This window comes from Chelonoidis abingdonii, chromosome 5, assembly GCF_003597395.2.
Source record: "Chelonoidis abingdonii isolate Lonesome George chromosome 5, CheloAbing_2.0, whole genome shotgun sequence".
Classification (NCBI taxonomy): Eukaryota; Metazoa; Chordata; order Testudines; family Testudinidae; genus Chelonoidis; species Chelonoidis abingdonii.
Window position 1 is genome coordinate 4,058,937 of NC_133773.1, and position 23,303 is coordinate 4,082,239.

Here is a 23,303-nt window from a genome sequence, read left to right on the forward strand (position 1 = left end):
GGAGGGCGCTGGCAGCGGAATCGGGCCCCGGGGCGGCCGGGCGGACCCAGCTCCCCCGGTACCGGAGAAGGCCGGAGCCGGGCTGGGGGCGGTGCATGCTAGGGCAGGCCCCGGGAGGCAGCTGAGGTAACTCCCGGCCCGGGGACCGGCGGCTCCTGCTCCGCGAGCTCTGTGCGGTGCCCGCTCCGACCCGCAGCGTGAGGCGCCTGCACCGGAGTCACGCCGGAGTCACTCCGGCTCGCGGGGGTGACACACGCCGATCGGGCCGACACGCCTCGGTTGGCAGTAACAGCCTCGCTCTAGGGTCCCCTAATGTCCGGCCGTCACTGAATGCAGGGCCGGGGCAGGAGCACCCTGCCAGGCGCGGCACGGACACCAGCTCACCTGGTGACAGGACCAGAGGAGCCGGAGCCTGTACGGTAGGTGCATGGGTCTAATGGATCCCAAAGAAACCCAGACCCAGTGGGGCGCCGTGAGTTGTTCCCAAGTGCATGGGGCAGGGAAAGGGGCCTGGTTGACCTGTGTAGTGGCCCTCAGTTTGGGGGAAGTGATTTGCCGTTGCACTCTTGAGGTGACTTGTTAATAAATGTTGTCAGGGGAGTTTCAGGTTTAGATTCCTGCACTGGGGTAGTTAAATAGACTTGATTTGGTATTTTGAATGTTTGCAATCCGCCTTTCCTCCCTTGTCGTTCCCTCGATGCTTCCTATTGTCATATTGCAGAGGTAACAGCAGTCTCAGGCACTGAGCTGTTCCGACAGGCCCCTGTCCAAGGCCCCCTTGACCTCAGTGGAATGGGGCTCAGCCTAGGTTCAGGGACTACAGGGGCCTTGCAGCAGGACCTAACATGCTCTGCTCTGTGACTGGTAGGCACAGGAGAGTGCATTTCAGATACACTTTGATTGTAAAGTTCGCTGAATTAATCATCTGAAGTCTCTTTATTCGTTAATAGTCAGATTCTGCTCTTCTCAGGAACATACTGGCTCTGGATGCTTAGGATTTTAATTTTACTGCCTGTCCTCCGCTCAAGTGGTCTGTGTCCCTATCTCTTTTAATTTCACAGACATAAGCCTGTCAGCAGTTCTCTGTGTGAAGTAGCAGACTGGATGTGGTGGAATACCCCACAGTGCACCAGCACCAAGAGTGGTCTGAGCACTGACGAATGCACCCCACCAATATGACAGCATCAGTCCTTCCTTGTCCCTGCCTCTGCTTTCCTTTCCCTGGGTCCATGGAGAGCGCCTTCATTTCTTGGACAAAGCAGATTTGTGGAGTGGGCCCTATGTTTGTAAAAATCACAAAAAAGGACAAGGGGAGGTGGAGGCAGGAGTAGAGCTTGAAGTGCCTTTTAATGCTTTTTTAAAATCAGCTGACTCTATTTCACACTGACGGTGTCTCTTTAAAGATCTTATGGAGTATTTGGGTGGCTAGAGGGGGAGGGTTTTGCAAAAAGTCCCCCAAATATTTGTCTCCAGTCTTTCCTTGTCGCAAAAGAGTGTTGTGTTTACTGGGTGTTTGTGTATTACAGAGAATGTAGAAGATAGCAACATGGACAAAAAACTCCATTACGTTAAAAAAGAGCTGCTCCGAAGGGAAATTCCTCCAGTCTTGTTGGTGCTGCTGCTTCTTGCTGTGCTGCTCCTGAATTTCCTTCTGTACATGCATCTCAACAATTTCTCTGTCACCACCAGGCAGCCTGACGTGGACTCCAGTCTCTGCCCATTTGGGTACTTCAGATTAGGACCATTGAAAAATTGCTCGCCGTGGCTGTCTTGTGAAGCCATAAATACAGAAGTCAGGAAACTGAAGTGTGTTGGTGAAGGGGCTGTGAAAAAGGTTAGTATCATGTTGGGTAGGTGGATGTCTAAGAGGAAAAGTTCACATGGTGTGTTGGCTGATTATCAGTGCTTATGCTGCTTCTGGGATAATTGTCTCCATAGTAGCTAATTATTACAGAAACACAGAGAGTTATGATGACTATAGATAGCATAAAGAGAATATGAATGAGATGATCTCATAGAGTCAGGCTTTGCCTCACTTACACTGAATGATAACTTACTCTCTCTGCAAGAAGTGCCACTGAAATCAACAGCACTGCTTGCGGAGTATGATGCTTCTCAGGGCTGGCCTTCACTAGTGAAGGCATGCTCAAACCTGAATGCTCTCCCATCAATTTCTGTACTCCACCTCAACAAGAGGCGGAAGCAATGTTGGCGGGAGAGCGTCTTCCGTTGACATAGTGTAGTGTGGACCCTGCAGTAAGTAGATCTAAGCTACATCGACATGAGTTATGTTACTAACTAGGGCTGTCAAGTGATTAAAATAATTAATTGTGATTAATTGCGCTGTTGAACAGCAACAGAATTCCATTTATTTAAATATTTTTGATGTTTTTACATTTTCAAATATATTGATTTCAATTAAAACACAGAATACAAAGTGCACAGTGCTCACTTTATATTTTTTATTACAAATATTTGCACTGTAAAAAGCAAAAGAAATAGTATTTTTCAATTCACCTCATAGAAGTACTGTAGTGCAATCTTTTTTATCATGAAAATCGAACTTACAAATGTAGAATTATGTACAAAAAAAAAAACTGCATTCAAAAATAAAACCATGTAAAACTTTAGAGCCTACAAGTCCACTCAGTCCTTTAGCCAAACAAGTTTGGTTACAATTTGCAGGAGATAATGCTGCCCGCTTCTTGTTTACAATTCACCTGAAAGTGAGAAAAGGCATTCACGTGTCACTGTTGTAGACAGCGTCGCAAGATATTCACATGCCAGATGCGCTAAAAGGTGTCCCTTCATGCTTCAACCATCATTCCTGAGGACATGTCTCCATGCTGATGAGGGGTTATGCTTGATAACGATCCAAAGTAGAGCAGACTGACTCATGTTCGTTTTCATCATCTGAGTCAGATGCCACGAGCAGAAGGTTGATTTTCTTTTTTGGTAGTTCAGGTAATTTCCACATCGGAGCATTGCTCTTTTAAGACTTCTGAAAGCATGCTCCACATCTTGTCCCTCTCAGATTTTGGAAGGCACTTCAGATTCTTAAACCTTGGGTCAAGTGCTGTAATTATTTTTAGAAGTCTCACATTGGTACCTTCTTTGCGTTTTGTCAGATCTGCAGTGAAAGTGTTCTTAAAATGAACAACATATGCTGGGTCATCATCCGAGACTGCTATAACGTGAAATATATGGGAGAATGAGGGTAAAACAGAACAGGAGACATACAACTCTCCCCCAAGGAGTTCAGTCACAAATTTAATTAACACATTTTTTAACGAGCATCATCAGTATGGAAGCATGTCCTCTGGAATGGTGGCCGAAGCATGAAGGGGCATACGAATGTGTAGCATATCTGGCTTGTAAATATCTTGCAACGCCAGCTACAGAAGTACCATGTGAATGCCTGTTCTCACTTTCAGTGACATTATAAATAAGAAGCAGGCAGCATTATCTCCCGTAAGTGTAAACAAACTTGCTTGTCTTAGTGATTGGCTGAACAAGAAGTAGGACTGAGTAGACTTGTAGGCTCTAAAGTTTTACATCCTTTTGGTTTTGAATGCAGTTATGTAACAACAAAAAAATCTACATTTGTAAGTTACACTTTCACCATAAAGAGATTGCACTACAGTACTTGTATGAGGTGAATTTAAAAACACTTTTTTATCATTTTTACAGTGCAAATTTTTGTAATAAAAATAATAATATAAAGTGAGCACAATACACTTTGCATTCTGTGTGGTAATAGAAATCAATATATTTGAAAATGTAGAAAAACATCCAAAAATATTTAATAAATTTCAATTGGTTTTCTATTGTTTAACAGTGCGATTAATCACCATTAATTTTGTTGAGTTAATCACGTGAGTTAACTGCGATTAATCAACAGCCCTATTACTAGCGTAACTCAAATTGCATAGCTTAAATCGACTGGCAGCAGTAGTGTAGGCAAGCTCTCAGATCGAGTAAGGGTGGCAGGAGAGAGAGTGGTCTGTATAAGTTCTCTCTTGTAGACAGTTTGATTTAGTGGCTGATTTGCATTTAATCCATGTCATATGTTCATGAGGGAAGCACGAGAGATCAGTAAATACTATATGCAGAAATTATCATGTCAGTGCTGTGTAGCTAGCAGTAACTCCGCTGTAACATGTAGGTGTATACAAAGACTCACCTAATAACTTCAGTAGCAGTTGAAGTCTTGTTTATAATTGTGTAACTTGTTCCTTTAACAGCATTGTGTCTCGTGAATGTATAGCTCGCAATGTTCCGTTACCTGCAGGTCCATAATAGCTTCTGCTGATCAGTAGGAAAAGGTTCCAAATGTTTTGCTTGTCTCTTGCTTTGTTTTTAGGTCTTTCTTTCTGAATGGAAGGAAAACAAAGTATCCCTTTCCCAGCTCGCCAACTCAGAGCTGAAGGATGATTTTCTTCATGGACTGAAGATGATGAAGTCTCTCCAGAGCAAGTATGTTGTCAAACTGCTTGGCTATTGCGAGAAGCAGTTCACAATCCTTACCCAGTATCATCCGTTAGGCTCCCTGAAGAGCCTGAATGAAATGCTGGACCTTCCCAGATATAAGGGCTTGAATACTTGGCATCGCAGATTCATGCTCGCAATAGACTATGTGAGCATCATCCATTATTTGCACAACAGTCCTTTGGGCACCTTGGTAATGTGTGATTCCAATAACTTGGACAAGGTGTTATCGCAATATCTGCTGACAAGTGACTTTCATGTTCTGGTGAATGACTTGGATGCCTTGCCTCTTGTGAACAAGAGTGCTGGCAGGCTGGTGAAGTGTGGCCATCGGGAGCTCCAAGGCGAGTTTGTAGCTCCTGAACAGCTTTGGCCCTATGGGGAGGAGGTGCCATTTGAAGATGACCTCATGCCTCCGTATGATGAGAAGACGGACATATGGAAAATCCCTGATGTCTCCAATTTTTTCTTGGGCCATGTTGAAGGGAGTGATATTGTCAGGTTCCATTTGTTTGACATCCATGCAGCATGTAAGAAGAAGAACCCAGCTGAAAGGCCTTCCGCCCAGATGGTCATGGACACATACAGGAAAATTTTAACATTGCTGCTCAGAGAGGCTGCCATGCCTGGTACCAGGGAAATGTTATAAATGACTATGAGACATACATGTACTCTGGTTGATGTCCTTTTATTTATTTAGCACCCATTGGGTGCTAGGTCCTTTACAAACCAGTAACAGGACAAGGTCTCTACCAAAGAACAAAGGAGACAAAATTGACACTTGTGATGGTTTGGGAAAAGGTAAATCTGTTTCATGAAAAAATGGAAATGTTTTGACCAAAACCCCCCCAATTTTGAGGGGTTTTAGGTTTTTTTTTATATCTCCCTTTTCCCTTTTTGCCACTGGAAGAGGAGGGGCAGGAGAGGAAGATAAAGCGGGGGTGGTATTTTTGGTTTTGAAAAAAGAATATGGTGGTTTTTTTGTTTGTTTGCTTTGTTTCTTTTTAATCAAAACATTTGAAAAATTCTTTTTCAAAAATTCCACAAAAAAATTCTGGCTTTTTTTTTTTTTTTAAGGCCAGTTTTTGTAAAAAATGGTAGCTCGGAGTTACACCTGGAGGATTGGAGAAAGGAGAGCAACAAATAAGCAAAGTGATCCAGATGAGAGAGAGACATATTCCTTATTAGCTCCATGCCAGTTCCATACCACTGCCTTGTCTAAACAGTGTCCTCCTCCTCTCCTTTGCACCTTCCTCTCGCCGGTCATTGGGGGCTGTTCTAATGGCCAGCCAGCACTCTGTGATACTGAACAGCTCTCCCTAGGGAAGGCACAGTGAGCTGGTGTCTCCAGCTGTTTATTGAAGCAGGAGTCTGTCATGGCTGGTCAGATATCTGCTGCCTGAGCAGCTCCAGTCTCCTGAAGATATGATATGTCAGTCTCTCTAGGCCTAGCTGGAGGTAGTAGCAAGAGCCTGTCTTCAAGGCCCCCCTTGTTCAGAGCAGCTACTTGCTGGCTCTGCCTCTTTCTGCCTGGGAGGGGGCGTGGGTGATTTCTGGCTCCAGCTGGAGTGGGGACAGAGGAAGCCCATCGTGTCAGCTCTACTGTCACTTTTCTGTCTGTGGGCCCAATTGCTATTGTTCCAGCTCCCACAAGCATGCTAGGCACTTCAGACATACAAACATTACAGGTGTCTGATCAAAAGAGGTCGCAATCCAAGAAGTGAACATACGGACAAAGGAGCGGGAAACACACTGCCTTGATTTCCAAACCCTTGTCCACTTACCCATTGTATTCTCATAAAGGCTCTTTGGAGCAAGAGCCTTGTTTTCCCATTGCTGTGTGAAGTGACTAGCACACTGCATACACAATAATCATTTTTCTCACATAACTTCATTCCACAGAGATTTTGCTAGTTTGGCTTCTGCAAATTAGAAGCTCCCTCCCTTCCCCCTGGATCTCAGAAAAATCCCCCCACCTTCAGAGTGAAAATGAAGTACTATCTCTTTGCATTCACCTTTCCGTGACAGTGTCGTAATGACCCAACTGGAAGATGGTGTTAACAATGGAAAACAATTTTTTCCTTAGACACTCAAGTAGTATAATTAAAGAAAGGGCTGGAGAATACAAATCCTTCTGTATTTTGCATACAGAATTCTCTGAGGGCCTGATACAAAGCCCACTGAAGTCAATAGAAAGACTTATTTGGCTTCACAGAGCTTTGGATCAGATTTTTATTGGCTAGATTCCATGGTTATGGGCTTGATATAAATACCTGGATAGAACATTATCAGGGAACAGAAATGCCTTAGTACAGCAACAGAGTTTGTTTTCAGCAATTTGGTTTTGCCCACACTGTCTCAATGGGCATGTTGAACATGTGTAGAGTATTAATGATGTCACAAGGACTTTACAGTTATGTACCTCATGACTTAGTTTTCTGTGGATTATACTTTCAGATACCTAGGAGCAGTGTGGAGTAACTGCCATATTGGGTTGAGATGCAACCTGTGGCAGAGGAGACACACACTGTACTCCCTCTTGGAGAGTTTACTTTTGTTCCTTCTTGTTTTGCTCATTTCCTTTAATCTAAAACAAGCCTGAAAATGTATGGCTGATTTTTGGTATGGAATAACATACCCTACACACTGTGGGGGAGCATCTGTGAGTCAGACTGGTAGCAAATCGTTTGCTCACCAGCTGAAAATACAGCTTCCAAATATGTAAATTTTAAAAAGTGGGAGCAGAGATCTTGTATTGGTGACATTGGTGGCCATTCTCCTGGTTAATTATTTGTGATCACGTGCGGACAGATTAGCATGACTGTTTAGTAAGACACAGTCTGCTTCAAGCTTTGCCAGCTAAGATGCAAGAGAAATTCTCTTCTGTGGAGGCCTACTAGTATTATATTGCTATGTTGACTCCAGATGTAAAAATCTTGCTTAGAAATGGGGAAGTTTTTCTGCAAATGGTTATGTTATAGTTGCTCTCATCTTGTGCTAGTGTTTCTTTTAAGGAAGTCTGCCTTGTTGTTTTCAAGTTTGGCTTGTTACATTATATGGATTTTGTCATGTGTCCCTACTCCCTCAACCTACTCATCGGCACCCCTCACAAGCCTCCTCATTGCTCTGCCATGTAGGAGGCGGGGGCCAAGATCATAACCAAGATTTTCAAAAGGAACTTGGGATTTTTGGATTTCTCACTCTTTTCGGCATTCTTGACTTAAAACACCTTAAGGGAGCCTGATTTAAAAGAATGTGAAACGGCAGTGGTCTCATCCCATTGATTCCTATGGGACTGCTCACAGAGTAAGGGGATACTCAGTGTGAGTAAAGGTATCAGGATCTGCTGCTCCTGTATTCGCAATATTGATCTGAGTTAAAATAGCTTTCATTTTAGTCAGGTATGAAGGAAAGTTGGATGTGTTGAGTGAAAGCCGGACACAGAGTTTAAACAGCTAGCCAATAAGTTTATTGTACAGTTAAATGGGCTTGCAAAGAAATATCAATGTATGATGGCTATAAAATAGACATGTTATACATTTGCTGTAAAAAGAGCCATCACTGACAAAAAACTGTCAGGTTTGTTATACCGAGCTCTCTGTAAGGCCCAGAGTCTGTCCTCCTCATTCATGTTGCACAGTATCTTACTCTGCAAGCAGCCATATTGATTTCACAGAGTGAAGGAGGACAGATTCTGGCCCTAAAATACCATTTTGCCTTGGAGACTTCAAAATTCATTAGTGGATGAGGCCATCAAAGTCTCTCTATTTTTGGTTACAACTTAAATATGAGATATTTGTACACACTGACTCCAGGACCCAGAGCCATCCTCTCCACTGCCTCCCACTGCGCCTTAAACTTTTCTGCCAGTGTTTTTCATTTGAAGTCGAGCACCAGCAATGAATTAAACCCAGGGCCGCCCAGAGGATTCAAGGGGCCTGGAGTCTTCAATTGCCGCCAAAAACCCAGCACTTTGGCAGCGGGTCCCAGGGTGGAAGGACCCCCCGCCACGGGTCTTCGGGGGACTTCAGCAGGGGGTCCTTCCATTCCAGGACCCTCCGCCGCTGAATTGCCACCGAAGACCCAGAGTGGAAGCTCCGGGGACCCGGGGCCTGCGAGAGTTTTCCAGGGCCCCCGGAGCAAGTGAAGGACCCCGCTCCAGGGCCCCCGAAAAACTCTTGTGGGGGCCCCTGTGGGGCCCCATGCAAATTGCCCCACTTGCCTCCTCCCCCCCCTTCCGGGCAGCCCTGTTTAAACCTGGTTTGAATGTGATATTGTGGGTTTAAAAAAAAAAATCCCGGTGTTGAATGTTGTCTGCTATTCTATGTGGAAACACTAGGTGGTAGCATGAAATACCATTTAACTTCAATTGTGTGCAGTTGCACAATGACTGAGTAACTGGCACATTAGACCCTGGAGACTCCTAGCCCTGCATCCAGTAGTTTGTGCATAAACTGCCTCTTAATTCCTTGGCTGGACTTATAATGATTGGGTTAGTGGAATCTTTAATTACAGTGAGTGAGTAAATCACATGGGGCAGGTTTCAATGTATACATTACTTCATTGGGAAAACCTGTAGGATGAGTGTAAATGAAGCGGTTCCCCTTGGGAGCCGTGCACTTAGTACAGAATAGTCTTTGCTGTGTCACAGTAACCCCTTTGCTGTGTACCTCTGGGACAACACACAGCCCATGGCATGGTGCAGTCCAACAGCCAGCAAGGACATATGTGGGTACCTGGTGAACGTACAGCTGGATGGAGAAGCTGGGGAAAGTTGTACATATGCAGGATTTTGCTTTCTGTAAGGAAGAGCCCTTGTGCTGTGCTGTTAACACTTCAGCGGCAGGCTTTGCTTTTCATCCTTTCACATGCAAATCTTCAAATAAGGTTAGAGGCTGTCAGCAGTAGCTGCTAGAGGCTTGGGCAGGGATGGGCAAACTTTTTGGCCCTAGGGCCACATTGAGGTTCTGAAACTGTATGGAGGGCTGGGTAGGGAAGCTGTGCCTCCCCAAACAGCCTGGGCCCTGCCCCCTCCAACTTCCTGCCCTTGACTGCTCCCCTCAGAACCTCAAACCCATCCAAACCCTCCCCCCCGGTTCCTTGTCCTCTGACTTCCCCCTCCCGGGACCCCATCCCCTATCCACCCCCCCCTTGCTCCCTGTGCCCTGACTGCCCTGACCCCTGTCCACACCCCCCACCCTGAGACTCCCACTCCTATCTAATCGCCCCCGGGGACCGCCTGCCCCTTATCCAACCCCCCTGCTCCCCACCCCTTAGCATGCTGCTCAGAGTAGCAGGACTGGCAGCCGTGCTGCCCAGCAGGAGCTCACAGCTCCACTGCCCAGAGCACTGGCGGCACGACGAGCTGAGGCTGCAGGGGAGGGGGGCTGGCTAGCCTTCCCGGTCGGGAGCTCAAGGGCTGGGCAGGACGCTCCTGTGGTCCGGCTGTGGTCCACGGTAGTTTGCCCACCTCTGGCCTAGGGTGTGCCTTCCCCAATATGCCAGATATGGAGAATGTCCCTTTGGTGGAGAGCTCTTGGGCACTTGGGTAGACAAGAAAGTCCCAGTCTTCTCCTGGGCCAGGGAGCCGATGCACTCTGCCACCTTTGATCATTTGACCCAGGTTTGTGTTGAATAGTCCCTCCACTCCCACCATGGGCCGAGCTGCTATAAAAAATACCCAGGACATAGGTGAGAGTCACCCAGACAACCCCAGCTTGTGCCCCAGAACTGCAGGCCATCTTGGATGAGACCTTCTCTGCCAGGACCATCTGTTGTGTTTGGGGTACAATTTATACCACAGTGAGAATGACTGGCAGGGTAGAGGGAGGGATTCTGAATGAACTACTGCCCCTTTCTGTCTCCAGAGAAGCACCCAAGGAACAGGCTCCAACAAGCTTATGCAGTCTGTCTGACTGGCAAAGTATGTGGAGCCAGGTTCTGGCTGTCTGCAGGTTCATCTGTGCCCAAGGTCTGATATGAGGTAGTTCCATTGGCTGAAGAGGGCTTTGGAGCAGACTGTAGATGGACAATCTCAATAGCAACCAGCACATTTTTATTTTTTATAGAAGCTGTGATGATATAATTCCCCAATCTGAACCTTAGAGTCCAAAAGATGGGGTACCAGCATGAATTCCTCTAAGCTTAATTACCAGCTTAGATCTGATAAGCTGCCACCACCCAAAAATATAGTGTTTTGGGGCACTCTGGTCCCCCCAAAAACCTTCCCTGGGGACCCCAAGATCCAAATTCCTTGAGTCTCACAACAAAGGGGAATAAACCATTTCCCTTCCCCCTCCTTTCTTCCTCCCAGATCTTTCCCGCCCTGGGTACACTAGGAGATCACCGTGATTCAAACTCCTTGAATCACAACACAGAGAAATCAGGTCTTAAAGAGAAAAATGTTTAATAAAAGAAAGAAAAAATAAGAAATCTCTGTAAATACAAGATGTAATATTACAGGGTCTTTCAGCTTATAGACACTAGAGAGAAGTTCCCCCCCCCACCACAACAAATACCAATCAAAATCCGTCCAGCAAAATACACATTTGCAAATACAGAAAACAACCAAAAGACTATAACCACCTTTTCTACCTAATACTCACTATTCTGAATATATAAGAGACGGTAGCAGAGAGATTGGCAAGAAACTTGGTTGCATGTCTGGTCCCTTTCAGGACCCAGAGAGAACAACGCAAAACCCCCAAAAAACAAACAAAGGCTTCCCTCCACTGAGATTTGAAAGTACCTTGTCTCCTGATTGGTCCTCTGGTCAGGTGTTGCAGGTCACTGTTTGTTAACCCTTTACAGGTGTAAGAGACATTAACCCTTAGCTATCTGTTTATGACAGAAGCTTGAACATCCTTTTCCATGTCCCATCACCTTTCACACAGAGTTGAATAAAAACTGAGAAACCAAGATAGGATATGGCCTCATTTAATTCACTGGAGGCATTTCGTTAGCTGAAGTAACTTTAAAGTCCATGTTCCTCTGCATTTAATGACACAATAACTATTCATCAGGCTCAAAAATTCACAGTATGAGAGGGGCACATACTGAGTAGCTTGTGTAGGCTGAGCTCATTGCACATCACATTAGAAAGGTAAGACTCCTGATATTAAAATATGAGCATGCTTTTATTTGTAGAACAAAAAAAGTTAATTACTTTTTTTATAGATAGCACTTTACCCAAAGCACTTTACAATAGTTAGCTAGCTGTACAAACAACATTTGGAAAGATCATTAAGTGGTCCACTGAGACATTCAGCAATTTTCAAGCAGTCCATGGGGAAAAAAAGTTTGAGACCCCCTGGACTAGGTTATCATAGATGATTAGGGTTGGAAGAGACCTCAGGAGGTCATCTAATCTAACCCCCTGCTCAAAGCAGGACCAATCCCCAACTAAAACATCCCAGCCAGGCTTTGTCAAACTGGGCCTTAAAAACCTCTAAGGAGGGAGATTCCATCACCTTCCTAGGTAACCCACTCCAGTGCTTCACCACCCTCCTAGTGAAATAGTGTTTCCTAATATCCAATCTAGATCTCTCCACTGCAACTTGAGACCATTACTCCTTGTTGTGTCATCCGCCACCACTGAGAAGAAGCCAAGCTCCATCCTCTTTGGAACCCCCCTTCAAGTAGCTGAAGGCTGCTATCAAATCCCCCCTCACTCTTCTGCAGACTAAATAAGCCCAGTTCCCTGATCATTTCCATCCAATTTGTCCACATCCTTTCTGTAGTGAGGGGCCCAAAACTGGACACAGTGCTTTAGATGTGGCCTCACTAATGCCGAATAGAGGGGAATGATCACTTCTCTCCATGTGCTGGCAATGCTCCTACTACTGTAGCCTAATATGCCATTAGCCTTCTTGGGAACAGGGGCACGGTGTTGACTCATATCCAGCTTCTCGTCCATTGTAATCACAATGGTTCCTTCTCTTGAATCTATAGTGAGGGAATTCCCTGGGCCAGCTAAGCTGGTTTTGTAGTCTCTTCACAGCAGTCGAGCTGCTATAAAGAGGCTGCAGCAGGCCCCAGTTAGGGCTTACCCCTCCAAAACCCTGTGGGGGGAAACAACAGCTCCCATTTGGCAGGTTCCATGTTGTCTCACTGAAGGAGAGTTGTGCCACATGCTGCAGGTCTGGGAAGATGGCTTTCTGAGGCTAGGTCTACACCATAAAGAAAAACCCACAGGTCTAAGGTCCCAGAGCTCAGGCTCCAGCCTGAGCCCAGAAGTTTACACAGCAATAAAACAGCTCTTCAGCCCAAGCCATGCAAACTCAAGTTGGCTAAGACAGGCCAGCAGTGGATTTTTCTTTGCTGTGTAGACAAGAGTTAAGCAAACAACAGATTTTAGATGCCCCTTTCCCGCCACCAAAAGCAACATATAATGCTACTAGTCACAAAACTGTGTGTATGTGTGTGAGAGAGAAGTGGGAGATAGAATCCCGCTTTTTTGGCTGCAGGAGGGGTGTAGAAACAGGCCCTTAAAGATAATCAGTGTTACATTTAATTAATTCAAACAAAAAACAGTACACTGAGAAGCAGTGTAGATCAGTGGCTAGGATACAGGACTGGGAGTTGAGACCTGAGTAATATTTCCAGCTCCGCCACTAACCTGTCTAACATTCGGTCAGTCACTTCAACTCTCTGTGCTTGTTTCACCTCCCCCCACTCCCCGTCTTCTCTATTTAGCCTGTAAAGCCCAGATCCTCAGAGGAAATCAATGGGACAGGCACCTTTGTGGCAGGGACTGTCTCTTACCATGTGTTTGTCAATACCTAGCAAAATGGAGCCCCGATTGAGAGCCTATAGGAATTAGTGAAATACAAATGACAACAACAAAATCAAGAGAGCAAAAATTGTTCTTTTGATTCCTTCTATCTCCCTGTACACATCACAAGGATCTTGTCTTGGCAGGCTATCTTAAGGCAGTTAACAGGAGATTTCAACAAGTTGATAAAAAGAAAACAAGACCCCCTAGAACACTGCAATTCAGTGGGAAACAGCTTAAATTTCCTGTGAATCAGCATTTAATTAACTGTTCTAAATAAAGTTGGCTAGATGATAAACTCCCCGTAGGACTTACACAGCAGTCTAACTGGATGCTATTATGCTTTAATGAAATGTAATTATGTCTAACGTGTTCTTCAGCTCTTGTTCCCCATGCTGTGTGGGGAATATCACTCTTCCCAAGAAGCAGGTACCAGTCTCTTTTTCTTTTGTATAATAGCAAGCGTTGTGATTTTTATTCTGAGATGTGGTAGTTTTAACTTGTCTCAGGTTCATAGCCTACTGATTCAGTAGAAACCTTTTGAAATAGGCAGTGGGCATCTTAACTTTTCACTGAAAAGTAAGCATGTTCTTACTTAAGATGAATTTAAGTGCACGCTTAAATGTTTTCCACAATGTGGTCCTGGATAGAGACCATGCCATAATCATTCATGTCTTTGTCAGCTCCAGGCTGGATTACTGCCACGTATCCTACTTGGTGCAAAATGCAACTGCCCACTGATAGTCTGATCTTGTGCCCACTGAAGTCAACAGCAAGGCTTCCTCTGAGCTTAATCGAGCAGGGTCAGACAGTGGCTTAGTTGTGCTTTATGCCAGGACCATATTACCCCAGTGCTCCCTGTTTTCTAATTCACTTCCAGGAATGTGGGTAGCTTTCTCTCTTAGTGCTTTACTCAGGCAACTGAGATCAGCTGGGATACTCGTACTGGTAAATCTGAGCTATGTACGCTTGCCTGTTCTTGGTGGAGGCCATATGGCTCCAGAACCTGCTTGGTCTGATACAGCACAGGTTGGCTGACTTTCCAGGAATGCTAGAGCCTTTCTGGTCAGTCAGGCTTCTTCCAAATGGATGGGCTGAGAGCTCTCTGGCTGCCTTGCTCTGCCATGAGTCTAGGCTGCATTTCACGTAGTTACCCCTGTATTGAGCCCAAGAGCTTGTATTTAGCTAAAGTATATATTTCAGAAAGGCATCAAGTTTTAACTTGAAGATATGAAGAAGCTACTACTTCCAATAGTTAGTCACATCTCACCATTAACAATTTCTGCTTTATTTCTAATGTGAATTTGTCTTCCTTCAGCTTCCAGCCATTGTTTCTTGTTTTCCCTTTCTCTACTAGATTAAAGAGCCCCTTTATACTTGGAATTTTCTTCCTATGAAGATACTTATACGCTGTAATTAAATCACCTGTCAATCTTTTTAATGAGCTAAACAGATTTGGTTCTTTAAGTCTCTTACTATAAGGCATGTTCTCCATTTCTCAAATCATTTGTGGGGCTCTTTTCTGTGCTCTCTCCAATATTTCAACAACCTTTTTAAAATGTGCACACCAGAACTGGACATATTTCAATATCAGGCTCACCAATGCTGTATACATAAGTAAAAGCTCCTCCCTACTCCCCATTTATATGTCCATGTATCACATTAGCTGGTTTTGCCACAGCATTGCACTGGGAGCTTATGTTGTTGCTTGTCCAGTATAACCCCTAATTTTTGTAGAATTACTGTTTTCCAGAGTTTATTTTTCCATTTTGTAAGTACGACCTTGTATTTGGTTGTATTAAAATATATTTCTGTATAATTGCCCTATCCTCATCATATTTTACCATTCCACCAATCTGTGTCATCTGCAAATATTATTAGCAGTGATTTTTTATTTATTTCCAAATAATTGATACAACTGTTGCATAGTCAGTCCTAGAACCAATGCTGATGGCACCGCTCTAGAAACACACCCATTCAATGGGGATTCTCTATTGACTACTTTTTGAGATCTGTCAGTTAGTTCTTAACTCATTGAACATGTGCTTAATTGTTATTGTATAGTCCTAATTTTTAATGGAATGCCATGCAGTACTAAGTCAAATGCCTTACAGAAGTTTAAGTAGTTTCATCTATGCATTTATCTTTAGCTATGACAACCAAAATTGTAATCTCATGAAAGGATGAAATCAGGTTTGTTTGACCTGACCAGACCTATCTTCTATTTTTTTCCTTTTGAGGCTATAATTTGCTGTTCAGATAGTATTTAAAATACTATTTAAAAGACACCTAATAAAATTTATCAGGTGGTTTCAAAATGCTGTAAAAAGGACAAAAAAATTTCAGTGATCAATGACAAAAACTAACAGCATTACACAACATTTATCTTACACTAGAGCACTGAAGTTAAGAAGGTTTAAATTCCATGTGAACCAATGTTAATTAAATGTTTGCTAAGTGGTAAATTCCTCTCAGTGGTTACACTACACCTTAACTGTATGCTATTATGTGTCAACGAAATATAATTATGCCTAACAGCCTGGTGTTCTTTAACTCTTGTTGCCCAATGCTGTGTGGTGGAGCTATTCAGTCCCATGCAGCAAAAGGCCAAAATGGTTGGTTTTTACAGGGATTGGGTTTGTAATTTTTATTCTGATATAACACAATCTGCTTTGTCTGATACTCTTCAGGACTGACATTCTTGCTGGGTCACGATTTTGGGAGTTTAAGACCCCAGTTCCTGTGATAATCATAAAAATGTGAGGCAGGAGGGACCTCAAGAAATGATCTACTGCAGCCCGCCTCCCCGCATGCAGAGGCAGGGCGAGTTATACCTAGACCATCCCTAGCTGTTTGTCTGACACCACCTGTTCTGCAAAACGTCTAACAGGGACACCCCCCGCCCCGGGCCTTGAGCCTCGGCGCGATTCCTGGGGCAGCGAGGCCGCGGTAACCCGCTCCAGGGCTGAACTAGCCTTAGGGCTCGTCTGCGCTGGGCACCCCTCGTGCTGCTCCCCAGAGCCAGCCGCGACCCCTGGGCGGCCGCTGCCTCCCACGCCGACGGAGGGGGCGTGTCCGCCAGTGAGCGGCGCAGCCCCGCACGGGGCCGCGCGTATCCCGCCTTTTCGGCAGCCCGGCGCCTCAGCCCGCCGCCGGCTAGCCCCGCCCCCGGAAGTGACTTCGGGACCCGTGACCTCACGTCCGGTGCGCCCCAGTGTGGTGTACCCGGGGGAGCGGGCGCCGGTTATGGCAGCGGGGGCGGCAGGCGCGGGCGGGGGCGCCGTGGGGCCCGGTGTCATGAGCGACAGCGACGCCATCGACTACTCGGTGCACGAGGCCTGGAACGAGGCTACCAACGTCTACCTGCTGGTGGTGCTGGCCAGCCTGGCGCTGCTGGTCTACGCCCGCCGGTGAGGGGAGCCCCGCCGCAGCCCGCCCAGCGCACGGCCGGGGGCCTTTCCTTCCAGCCCGGCTGAGCTGGGCCTGGCCCCCGGGGGGCTGCACGCCGGCACCGCGGGGATTTCTGTGCCAAAACACAACTTGAAATGGTGCATGATTTGTTCGTCAAACAGGCCCCCTGGAATCGGGCCAGCTTGAGTTAGTGGGGTGACGTGTTTGAAAACACCCGCCTGCAAGTATGTTATCGACAAGACAGAGAACAACAACAAACGATTCAGGAAACGGCGGCTTGACAAATAGATTCCTGACTAGGCATATTAATTCGGAACTCTCAGTAATAATTTATTTAGGCTACGATACGGAAATCTATTTCCTGCACCCCTCAGAAGCAGTCCAAAGTCTTTGGGGAGCCGTGGTAATGGAGGAGCTCAGGGGGAGGAAAGGAGCCTGGGAGTAAACCTGTAGGGTTGTTTGATGTGGGTGGGAGAAGTATGGAACAGTTTTTTGAAGAGGGGGAAGGACTGTTGGGGACCATCCACCGTGTAGACCCTGGCTGACCGCAGCCTGTCCCATTCAGTCATGCATATCTGCCCCTTTCTCCATGTGTCCTTTTAGCCCTCAGCTCAATGCTGTCACCTCTCTAGCTCCCCAGTCTGTCTCCCCTCCACTAGCCGTTCTGAACCTACGTTCGCTGTAAACTGTGTGGCTGTGCAGCAAGCTCTCAAAGGCCACACAGGCAGGTGGGGAGAGGTGCCTCTTCCCCAGCCCTGCTCCACCGGAGCTGCAGGGGAGAGGAGCCCCGCACCCAGTCCACAGCTGCCGTGGCAAGAGAGGGTTGGGAAGGAATACTCTCTCCCCTCTGCAGCCCTGGGGCAGTTTGCACCCCAAACTGCTCATCTGTGGCCCCACCCTATAGCTTGCACCCCAACCCTCTGCCCCAGTCCTGAGCCCCATTCCACACTACAAACCCCTCAGCCCCATTCCCACCACATGAAATTTGTTGTGCTCAAGGTAGTCTTTTAATACTTAGCTTGTAAATAAAGACCCTGGAAGATACTCTTTTTTAAATACTTGGAAATTTTGTGTTACAAGTTATTTAATATTCCTTTCTGTATTTTAGGAATAAAAGGAAGATCATGCGAATATTCACAGTGCCTCCTACAGCAGAGGCACCGCCAGAGCCAAACTTTTATGACAGTATGAAAAAAATTCGCTTACGACAACAATTAGAGATGTATTCTCTCGGTAAGATCATGCTCTCACCTCTGCGATGTTCAGATTCCTGAACAATCAAAGAAAGATGCATGTTTTAAAATGGAGTAAATGTTTGGACGCTGTAGCTCTTTGTATTACGAGTAGAACAAAACTCAGAATCTTACACTGAGGGCGCCCTGAGCTGTTTTGTGAAAGGTTCTACATTGTCGGAAACTAACAATTATGGAATATCTAAGGGCCTAGTTCTATCCTCACACATGTGCAACTCTCATGTAAGGCTCTGACCCTGAAATATGGTAAGTTCAATAGGGCTTTATGCAAATTCACCATGTGCAGCACATTGCAGAATCAGGCCCCTACTGTATGAGTAATGAATCTAATGTGGCAATTAGAAATAGCTCTTAAGGCCAGAAGGGACCATTATGATCATCTAGTCTGACCTCCAAATACTAATGTGCAACAGAAGATTTATAACTGCAAAGAGCTCAAGGTGGGATTTTCATAGGCTCTCAGCATTGGCCTAACTTTGCTTCCATGAAAGTTTTATTATTGTATGTGTATCTTTTATGTGTACCAACAGTTCCCAATTCTTTATTACAATACCAACTGTATCTGTTCAGATGGCACAAGGGGAGTGGGATCTGGCCGTAAATGGTCATCAGGGAATTTCCCTGGTGTTGGGCAACTCTTCATTGGTATGTAGCTGTCAGAGCTGCACCAGCCACCCCCAGATTGGCATAGGAGGCAGTGTGGCAGAGCTGAGCTCCAAGGGGCTGCTCTGACACTTGGCCCATCTCAGGCACACCCTCAGAATCAGTGACCCTCAAAAAGCTCCCTGATGGCATCCCTCCACCCCAATGAATAATCACCATACACAGTTATGAAAGGGTAGATGACCAAGAAATATCTAGTGTTTTTGAGTCCTGGTGTCTAAAAGGTGGTTTCAATTCTAAAATCAGGCCACCATCTAATCTATGAATGAGCAAGGAAGGACAGGATCACATCTCCCATATCCTACTGCCCTTCTGGTGTGGGAATTTTTAGTGTCCCACAAACTAAGAACATAAGAAGGGCCATACTAGGTCAGACCAATGGCCCATCTAGCCCAGTATCCTTCTTCTGACTGGCCAATACCAGATGCTTCAGAGGAAATGAACAGACCAGGGCAGTTATCGAGTGATCCATCCCGGGTTATTCACTCCCAGATTCTGGCAGTTAGAGGCTTAGGACACCCAGAGTATGTGGTTGCAACCCTGATCATCTTAGCTAATGGCCATTGATGGGCCTATGTGTTCTGAGTTGCGTTTTTGGCAAGGAACAGCATGATTGCAGACTGGCTGAACTGATCTTTGTGATGAACTCACTCATTGATAGATGGTTCTTAAACTGAATGGGTGGGTCAGTATCAGTCATGATCTCTGGTTAACAGGTTCCTATGCTCCTCTGAGTGCTTACTTTTTAGAAGTTCTTGTTTTATGGGGAAAGGATTCTGTTTCTAGAAAACTCTTCAGCACTTTCTGGTGGTGGTATACCTTTACTTACATACTGCAGGGTTGATACTGCTCCTCTTCCTCCCCCCGCTTAGCTGGAGAATGATGGGATGTTTCCACAGTAGATGTGGGATATTTATAATGATGGTTCTAGGAGTGGTTTGTTTACTCCAAATTGGTGCTGGAAAACTGCAATTGGCAGTTCAACTTTTTTGTTCATTGATCCCTTGGGTGCTAGTTTTCTCTTTCTGTGGAGACCTCTTTGAACTTTATAGCCTCCAAGAGGGGGATTATTTTAAAACTGTTGATATAGGTGGGGTGGATGGAATTATTTTCATAAGGTACAAATTGTAATAGATCCTTGTCACCTTCCAGCTGCTTTCCCTGCATAGTTGGAGATATGTTTGATATGTTGATACTCCAAACTTCCATGGCAGCTAGAAGCATCAGGGAGCCCATTACACTGGGAGCTAGCATCCTTCAGAACTCTTCAGGTATGGGAGTTTTCAGCTGGTTTTAGACTGGAAGCACAAAATCCAAATGTGTGCATCTGTTACAGTGTATACCTTCTGAAAAGGATTGTTAGAAGAAAGTACGTTTTTTGGGGTTCTTACCAGGCCCACAATGGCCATATAGCGCTTATGCATTCATTTAATCTACAGTAATAAAATATACCATATATATGCAAGAGTATAGCTAGAGTTGCTGTGGGAACCATAACTTTGCATTGTTTCCTTATAACTTCTGAGTATATATAAATTGGCAGTATAGGTTTTGCCAGGACTGTCTCAGTGGGTCAATGGCAGTAAGTCTGAGCAATGTCATCACAGGAGGCAGTCCCGGAAAGGCGTATCCATTTGGGGAGAAGTCTTTGGAGAGAAATTTGACTAAAGGTATTGAACCATTGTGTACCTGCACTCACCTATTGGAGTAGTTCAGAACATAAGAACGGCCATACCGGGTCAGACCAAAGGTCCATCTAGCCCAGTATCTCTCTACCAACAGTGGCCATTGCCAGGTGCCCCAGAGGGAATGAACCTAACAGGCAATGATCAAGTGATCTGTCTCCTGCCATCCATCTCCATCCTCTGACAAACAGAGGCTAGGGACACTATTCCTTACCCATCCTGGCTAATAGCCATTTATGGACTTAACCACCATGAATTTATCCAGTTCTCTTTTAAAAGCAGCCTTCATTGTGCATTCTGCTGTGTACAGCTGATGCTGATGGTAGCTTCTGCTTTCAAATCACTGCCAAATAATGCGACTTGTGCTCACTGGCAACTGGATACCTCAGAGAGTGGAATAGATAGTTTCTCACCATTATGAGTTTTGCTAGTGCTTTAATTGTCTTTGAAGATATAGAGGTAATTGTTTAGAAAAATTTAGGGAGATCCTCTCCCCTTTCTGTCCGCGTTTGTGACTGAAAGATTTCAGGATGTATCCCAGATGTTTCCCTTCCCATCTGGGGTGACAACTCTCCTTTCCATCTCCCTTGTCTTTCATTAGGATGTCTTAAGTCTACCCTCTGGGTTTCCAGAACAGGTGAGCTGGATTGAGTGTCCAACTCTCCCACCCCTTCTGAAGTTATGAGCTGTCTTTATAAATAGTTTATCTCAGGCTGAGATACTTTGCTTCATGGTCACAATTGGCATATTAGAAGTTGCTTAAATCAAGTTTATTGCCCAGGTAGTTTCCACTGGGTAATAAACTTGGCTAATCCTTTTTTTCTTAGTAGTCTCTAGAGCTTTTTAGTCACAGAGAGTGGGACTATATTCTTACTAATTAGAATCTTTTACAAGTTGTAATAGATTGATTCATGCCCACACAACTTTCTCAGTAGTGTTGTGTATATATATTTGCATCCTTTACTGTTGTCTTCAATTAAAAAATAACAAATTGCGGCATTAAGGGTTCTTACACCCTGTCAGTTTAAGTGGAACATAACATCTAATTTTTGTTGAGTAGTTACTGCCTCCAAATTTAATGAATTGGAAATTTTGTGAAATCAGTAGTTTTCCTTCATTGAAACATTTATTTAAATTACAGACCAAGACTGGTCTCATACCAGAGCTACTCTTCCTGTTAAACCCACCTTCCCAGTGATCACCATGCCTTTATAGAGTATAAGGGATAACATAATTTAATTATGTTTTAACTCTTTTCCAGCAAGGAAGTATGACCAGCAGCCGCCACAGAAACAGACTGACAGCGTACAGCTCTTAATGGAATGAAGTCTCAAATTATGGGAACTCAAGCAATTTTTACAGTGCTAATAATGCTAGGGGAGTTGGTATGGAGTCATTTTCAAAGGAACTTCAATGGCATATGTTTTTTTAAAAAACCTCTCCTATAAATATATTTCTTGGAAACTTTTCTTTGGACCTGTTTAGATACTTACCAAACATCTGCTGATTCTTTAAAAATGAAATGCTCAAAGAAACACTTGAGGGAAGATGGCTGTAGTCCATACTAAACAGATGTTCAAAATGTTCCAGTGCTTTCCACTGTTGCCAGTACTTTGGTGATCAGCTCCTTTGCTGAACCAGGGGTATTTTTGCAACATGGCAGTAGAGGACATTGGGGTTATTGGGTAAGTTTCTACTGTCTGTCTCCTCCTCTGATGGTTTCTTAGGGGAACACATGGAAAAGTCATGCAGTGCCTATGTGCCTGAACATTGCCAAGTTGTATGTCTCATTTGAACACCATTGTCTTCTGCTGTAAGGGACTACAGAACACGTACAGTACACATAATTGTGCTGCTGTAAATTCACAGCTGAAATGAATAGCTCTTGAGAGCCAGAAATTTATATCATTGGCCTTATGGAAAAAAGGAAAAAAATGAAATTTTCGTCTGTACAGAGAGCATAATTATAGTACTGCACCTTTTCCATGCTAAAGCTTTAATGAAAGCTAAGATCAGAAGGGTAGTACATAAGTCTTGTTTGCTAAAGGACTGTATATTGAAATGCTGTAGCAAAGATTATTAAAATTAGATAGGACTCCAATAAACCAGCTAGCTAAGTGAGGTCTCTCCCTGGCTAGCTGGAGCACTTGATTGCCTGTTCTTTTCATTCCCTCTGAAGCACCTGAGATTGGCCACTGTTGGAAGATGGACCATTAGTCTGATCCAGTATGGCCATTCTTATGTCCTCCCCCAGTCCCAGGGGCAGTTATGAGCCTGTGCAAACTGGTGAGTCTCTTAGGATCAGATTGGGACAGAAAATCTGACTTGTATCCTTTAATATGCCAGTAGAGCTGTATAAACTGTAATCTGTACAGATGGAGAAATAATACATAGAGAGAAATAGAGGGAGGAAATGATGATTCTGACAGGAAAAATGCAGGTGAATACATCTGTAAAATAATATTCAGTGGGCAGGGAAGTTAAACTTGTAAACATGTTGGATATCAGAGAAATTAGAGATTGAAGAAACCTATTAATTTATGTCTGTCCTTCTGCTAGTGAAGGATGGTATTTATACTAAAGCTTCTACTTGTAAATTTCAAGTGGTGGATCTTCCTTTGGAAGATTAGATCTCATATTGGGAAGTTTTATCCTGATTTTCAGCCTTAATTTCCCCTTAAAGTACTCCTGGGTATGTGAAATGTTGTTTTTTGTATTATGTTTTAATTTGTTTAATGGCATTTAATAGTAAAATACATATTGAACTGAAGTTGAATGAAGAGCTTTTCTGAGAAATTTTCTTGGCTACAGTGGGCTTTGGGGGACACGAGCCTGGCGTTTACATGCAGCTCCCGAGACACCCTGGAGGGAGTGACGCTTCCTTGCCCCCCGGCGACCAGAGCAGATCTCCACGATGGCGGTGGGCGAGTGAAGAACGAGCTCCGGGCCCTTCACCGCGGAACCCGGGAGTGTCCTGCTGTGACGCCTTGCGGCGAAGGGCGGCCGGGGGGCGACAGGGGTCAGCCCGAG

At 44.8% G+C, this 23,303-nt stretch overlaps 2 protein-coding genes across 5 annotated transcripts in view; both read left to right on the plus strand.

Annotated features, from left to right (window-relative positions):
• POMK (protein O-mannose kinase) overlaps positions 1-8,416 on the plus strand; it is a 20,111-nt gene extending 11,695 nt beyond the window's left edge. The window contains exons 1-3 of one of the 4 annotated variants that reach the window (XM_032796603.2): positions 11-126; positions 1,527-1,834; positions 4,364-8,416. In XM_032796603.2, coding sequence (XP_032652494.1) covers positions 1,547-1,834; positions 4,364-5,137 — 1,062 coding nt within the window. In that variant the 5' untranslated portion in view covers positions 11-126; positions 1,527-1,546 and the 3' untranslated portion in view covers positions 5,138-8,416. Of the gene's footprint in view, positions 1-10; positions 420-1,526; positions 1,835-4,363 lie in introns of those variants that run through there. The other 3 variants (XM_032796606.2, XM_032796600.2, XM_032796597.2) reach the window with 3 other exon arrangements.
• An 8,091-nt stretch (positions 8,417-16,507) lies between these two features.
• SMIM19 (small integral membrane protein 19) lies at positions 16,508-23,043 on the plus strand. Its single transcript, XM_032796577.2, has 3 exons — positions 16,508-16,671; positions 17,781-17,905; positions 21,535-23,043. Exons 1-3 carry the CDS (start codon positions 16,508-16,510, stop codon positions 21,597-21,599), a joined length of 354 nt encoding a protein of 117 aa, XP_032652468.1. The 3' UTR covers positions 21,600-23,043.
• Positions 23,044-23,303: the final 260 nt, after the last annotated feature.

Bases quoted from the DNA above. Each gene is read 5' to 3' on its own strand.
- SMIM19 (XM_032796577.2), top strand. From the start codon at position 16,508: ATGGCAGCGGGGGCGGCAGGCGCGGGCGGGGGCGCCGTGGGGCCCGGT. The intron at 16,672-17,780 runs GTGAGGGGAGCC...TCTGTATTTTAG, and splicing joins CTGCTGGTCTACGCCCGCCG to GAATAAAAGGAAGATCATGC. The intron at 17,906-21,534 runs GTAAGATCATGC...ACTCTTTTCCAG, and splicing joins ATTAGAGATGTATTCTCTCG to CAAGGAAGTATGACCAGCAG.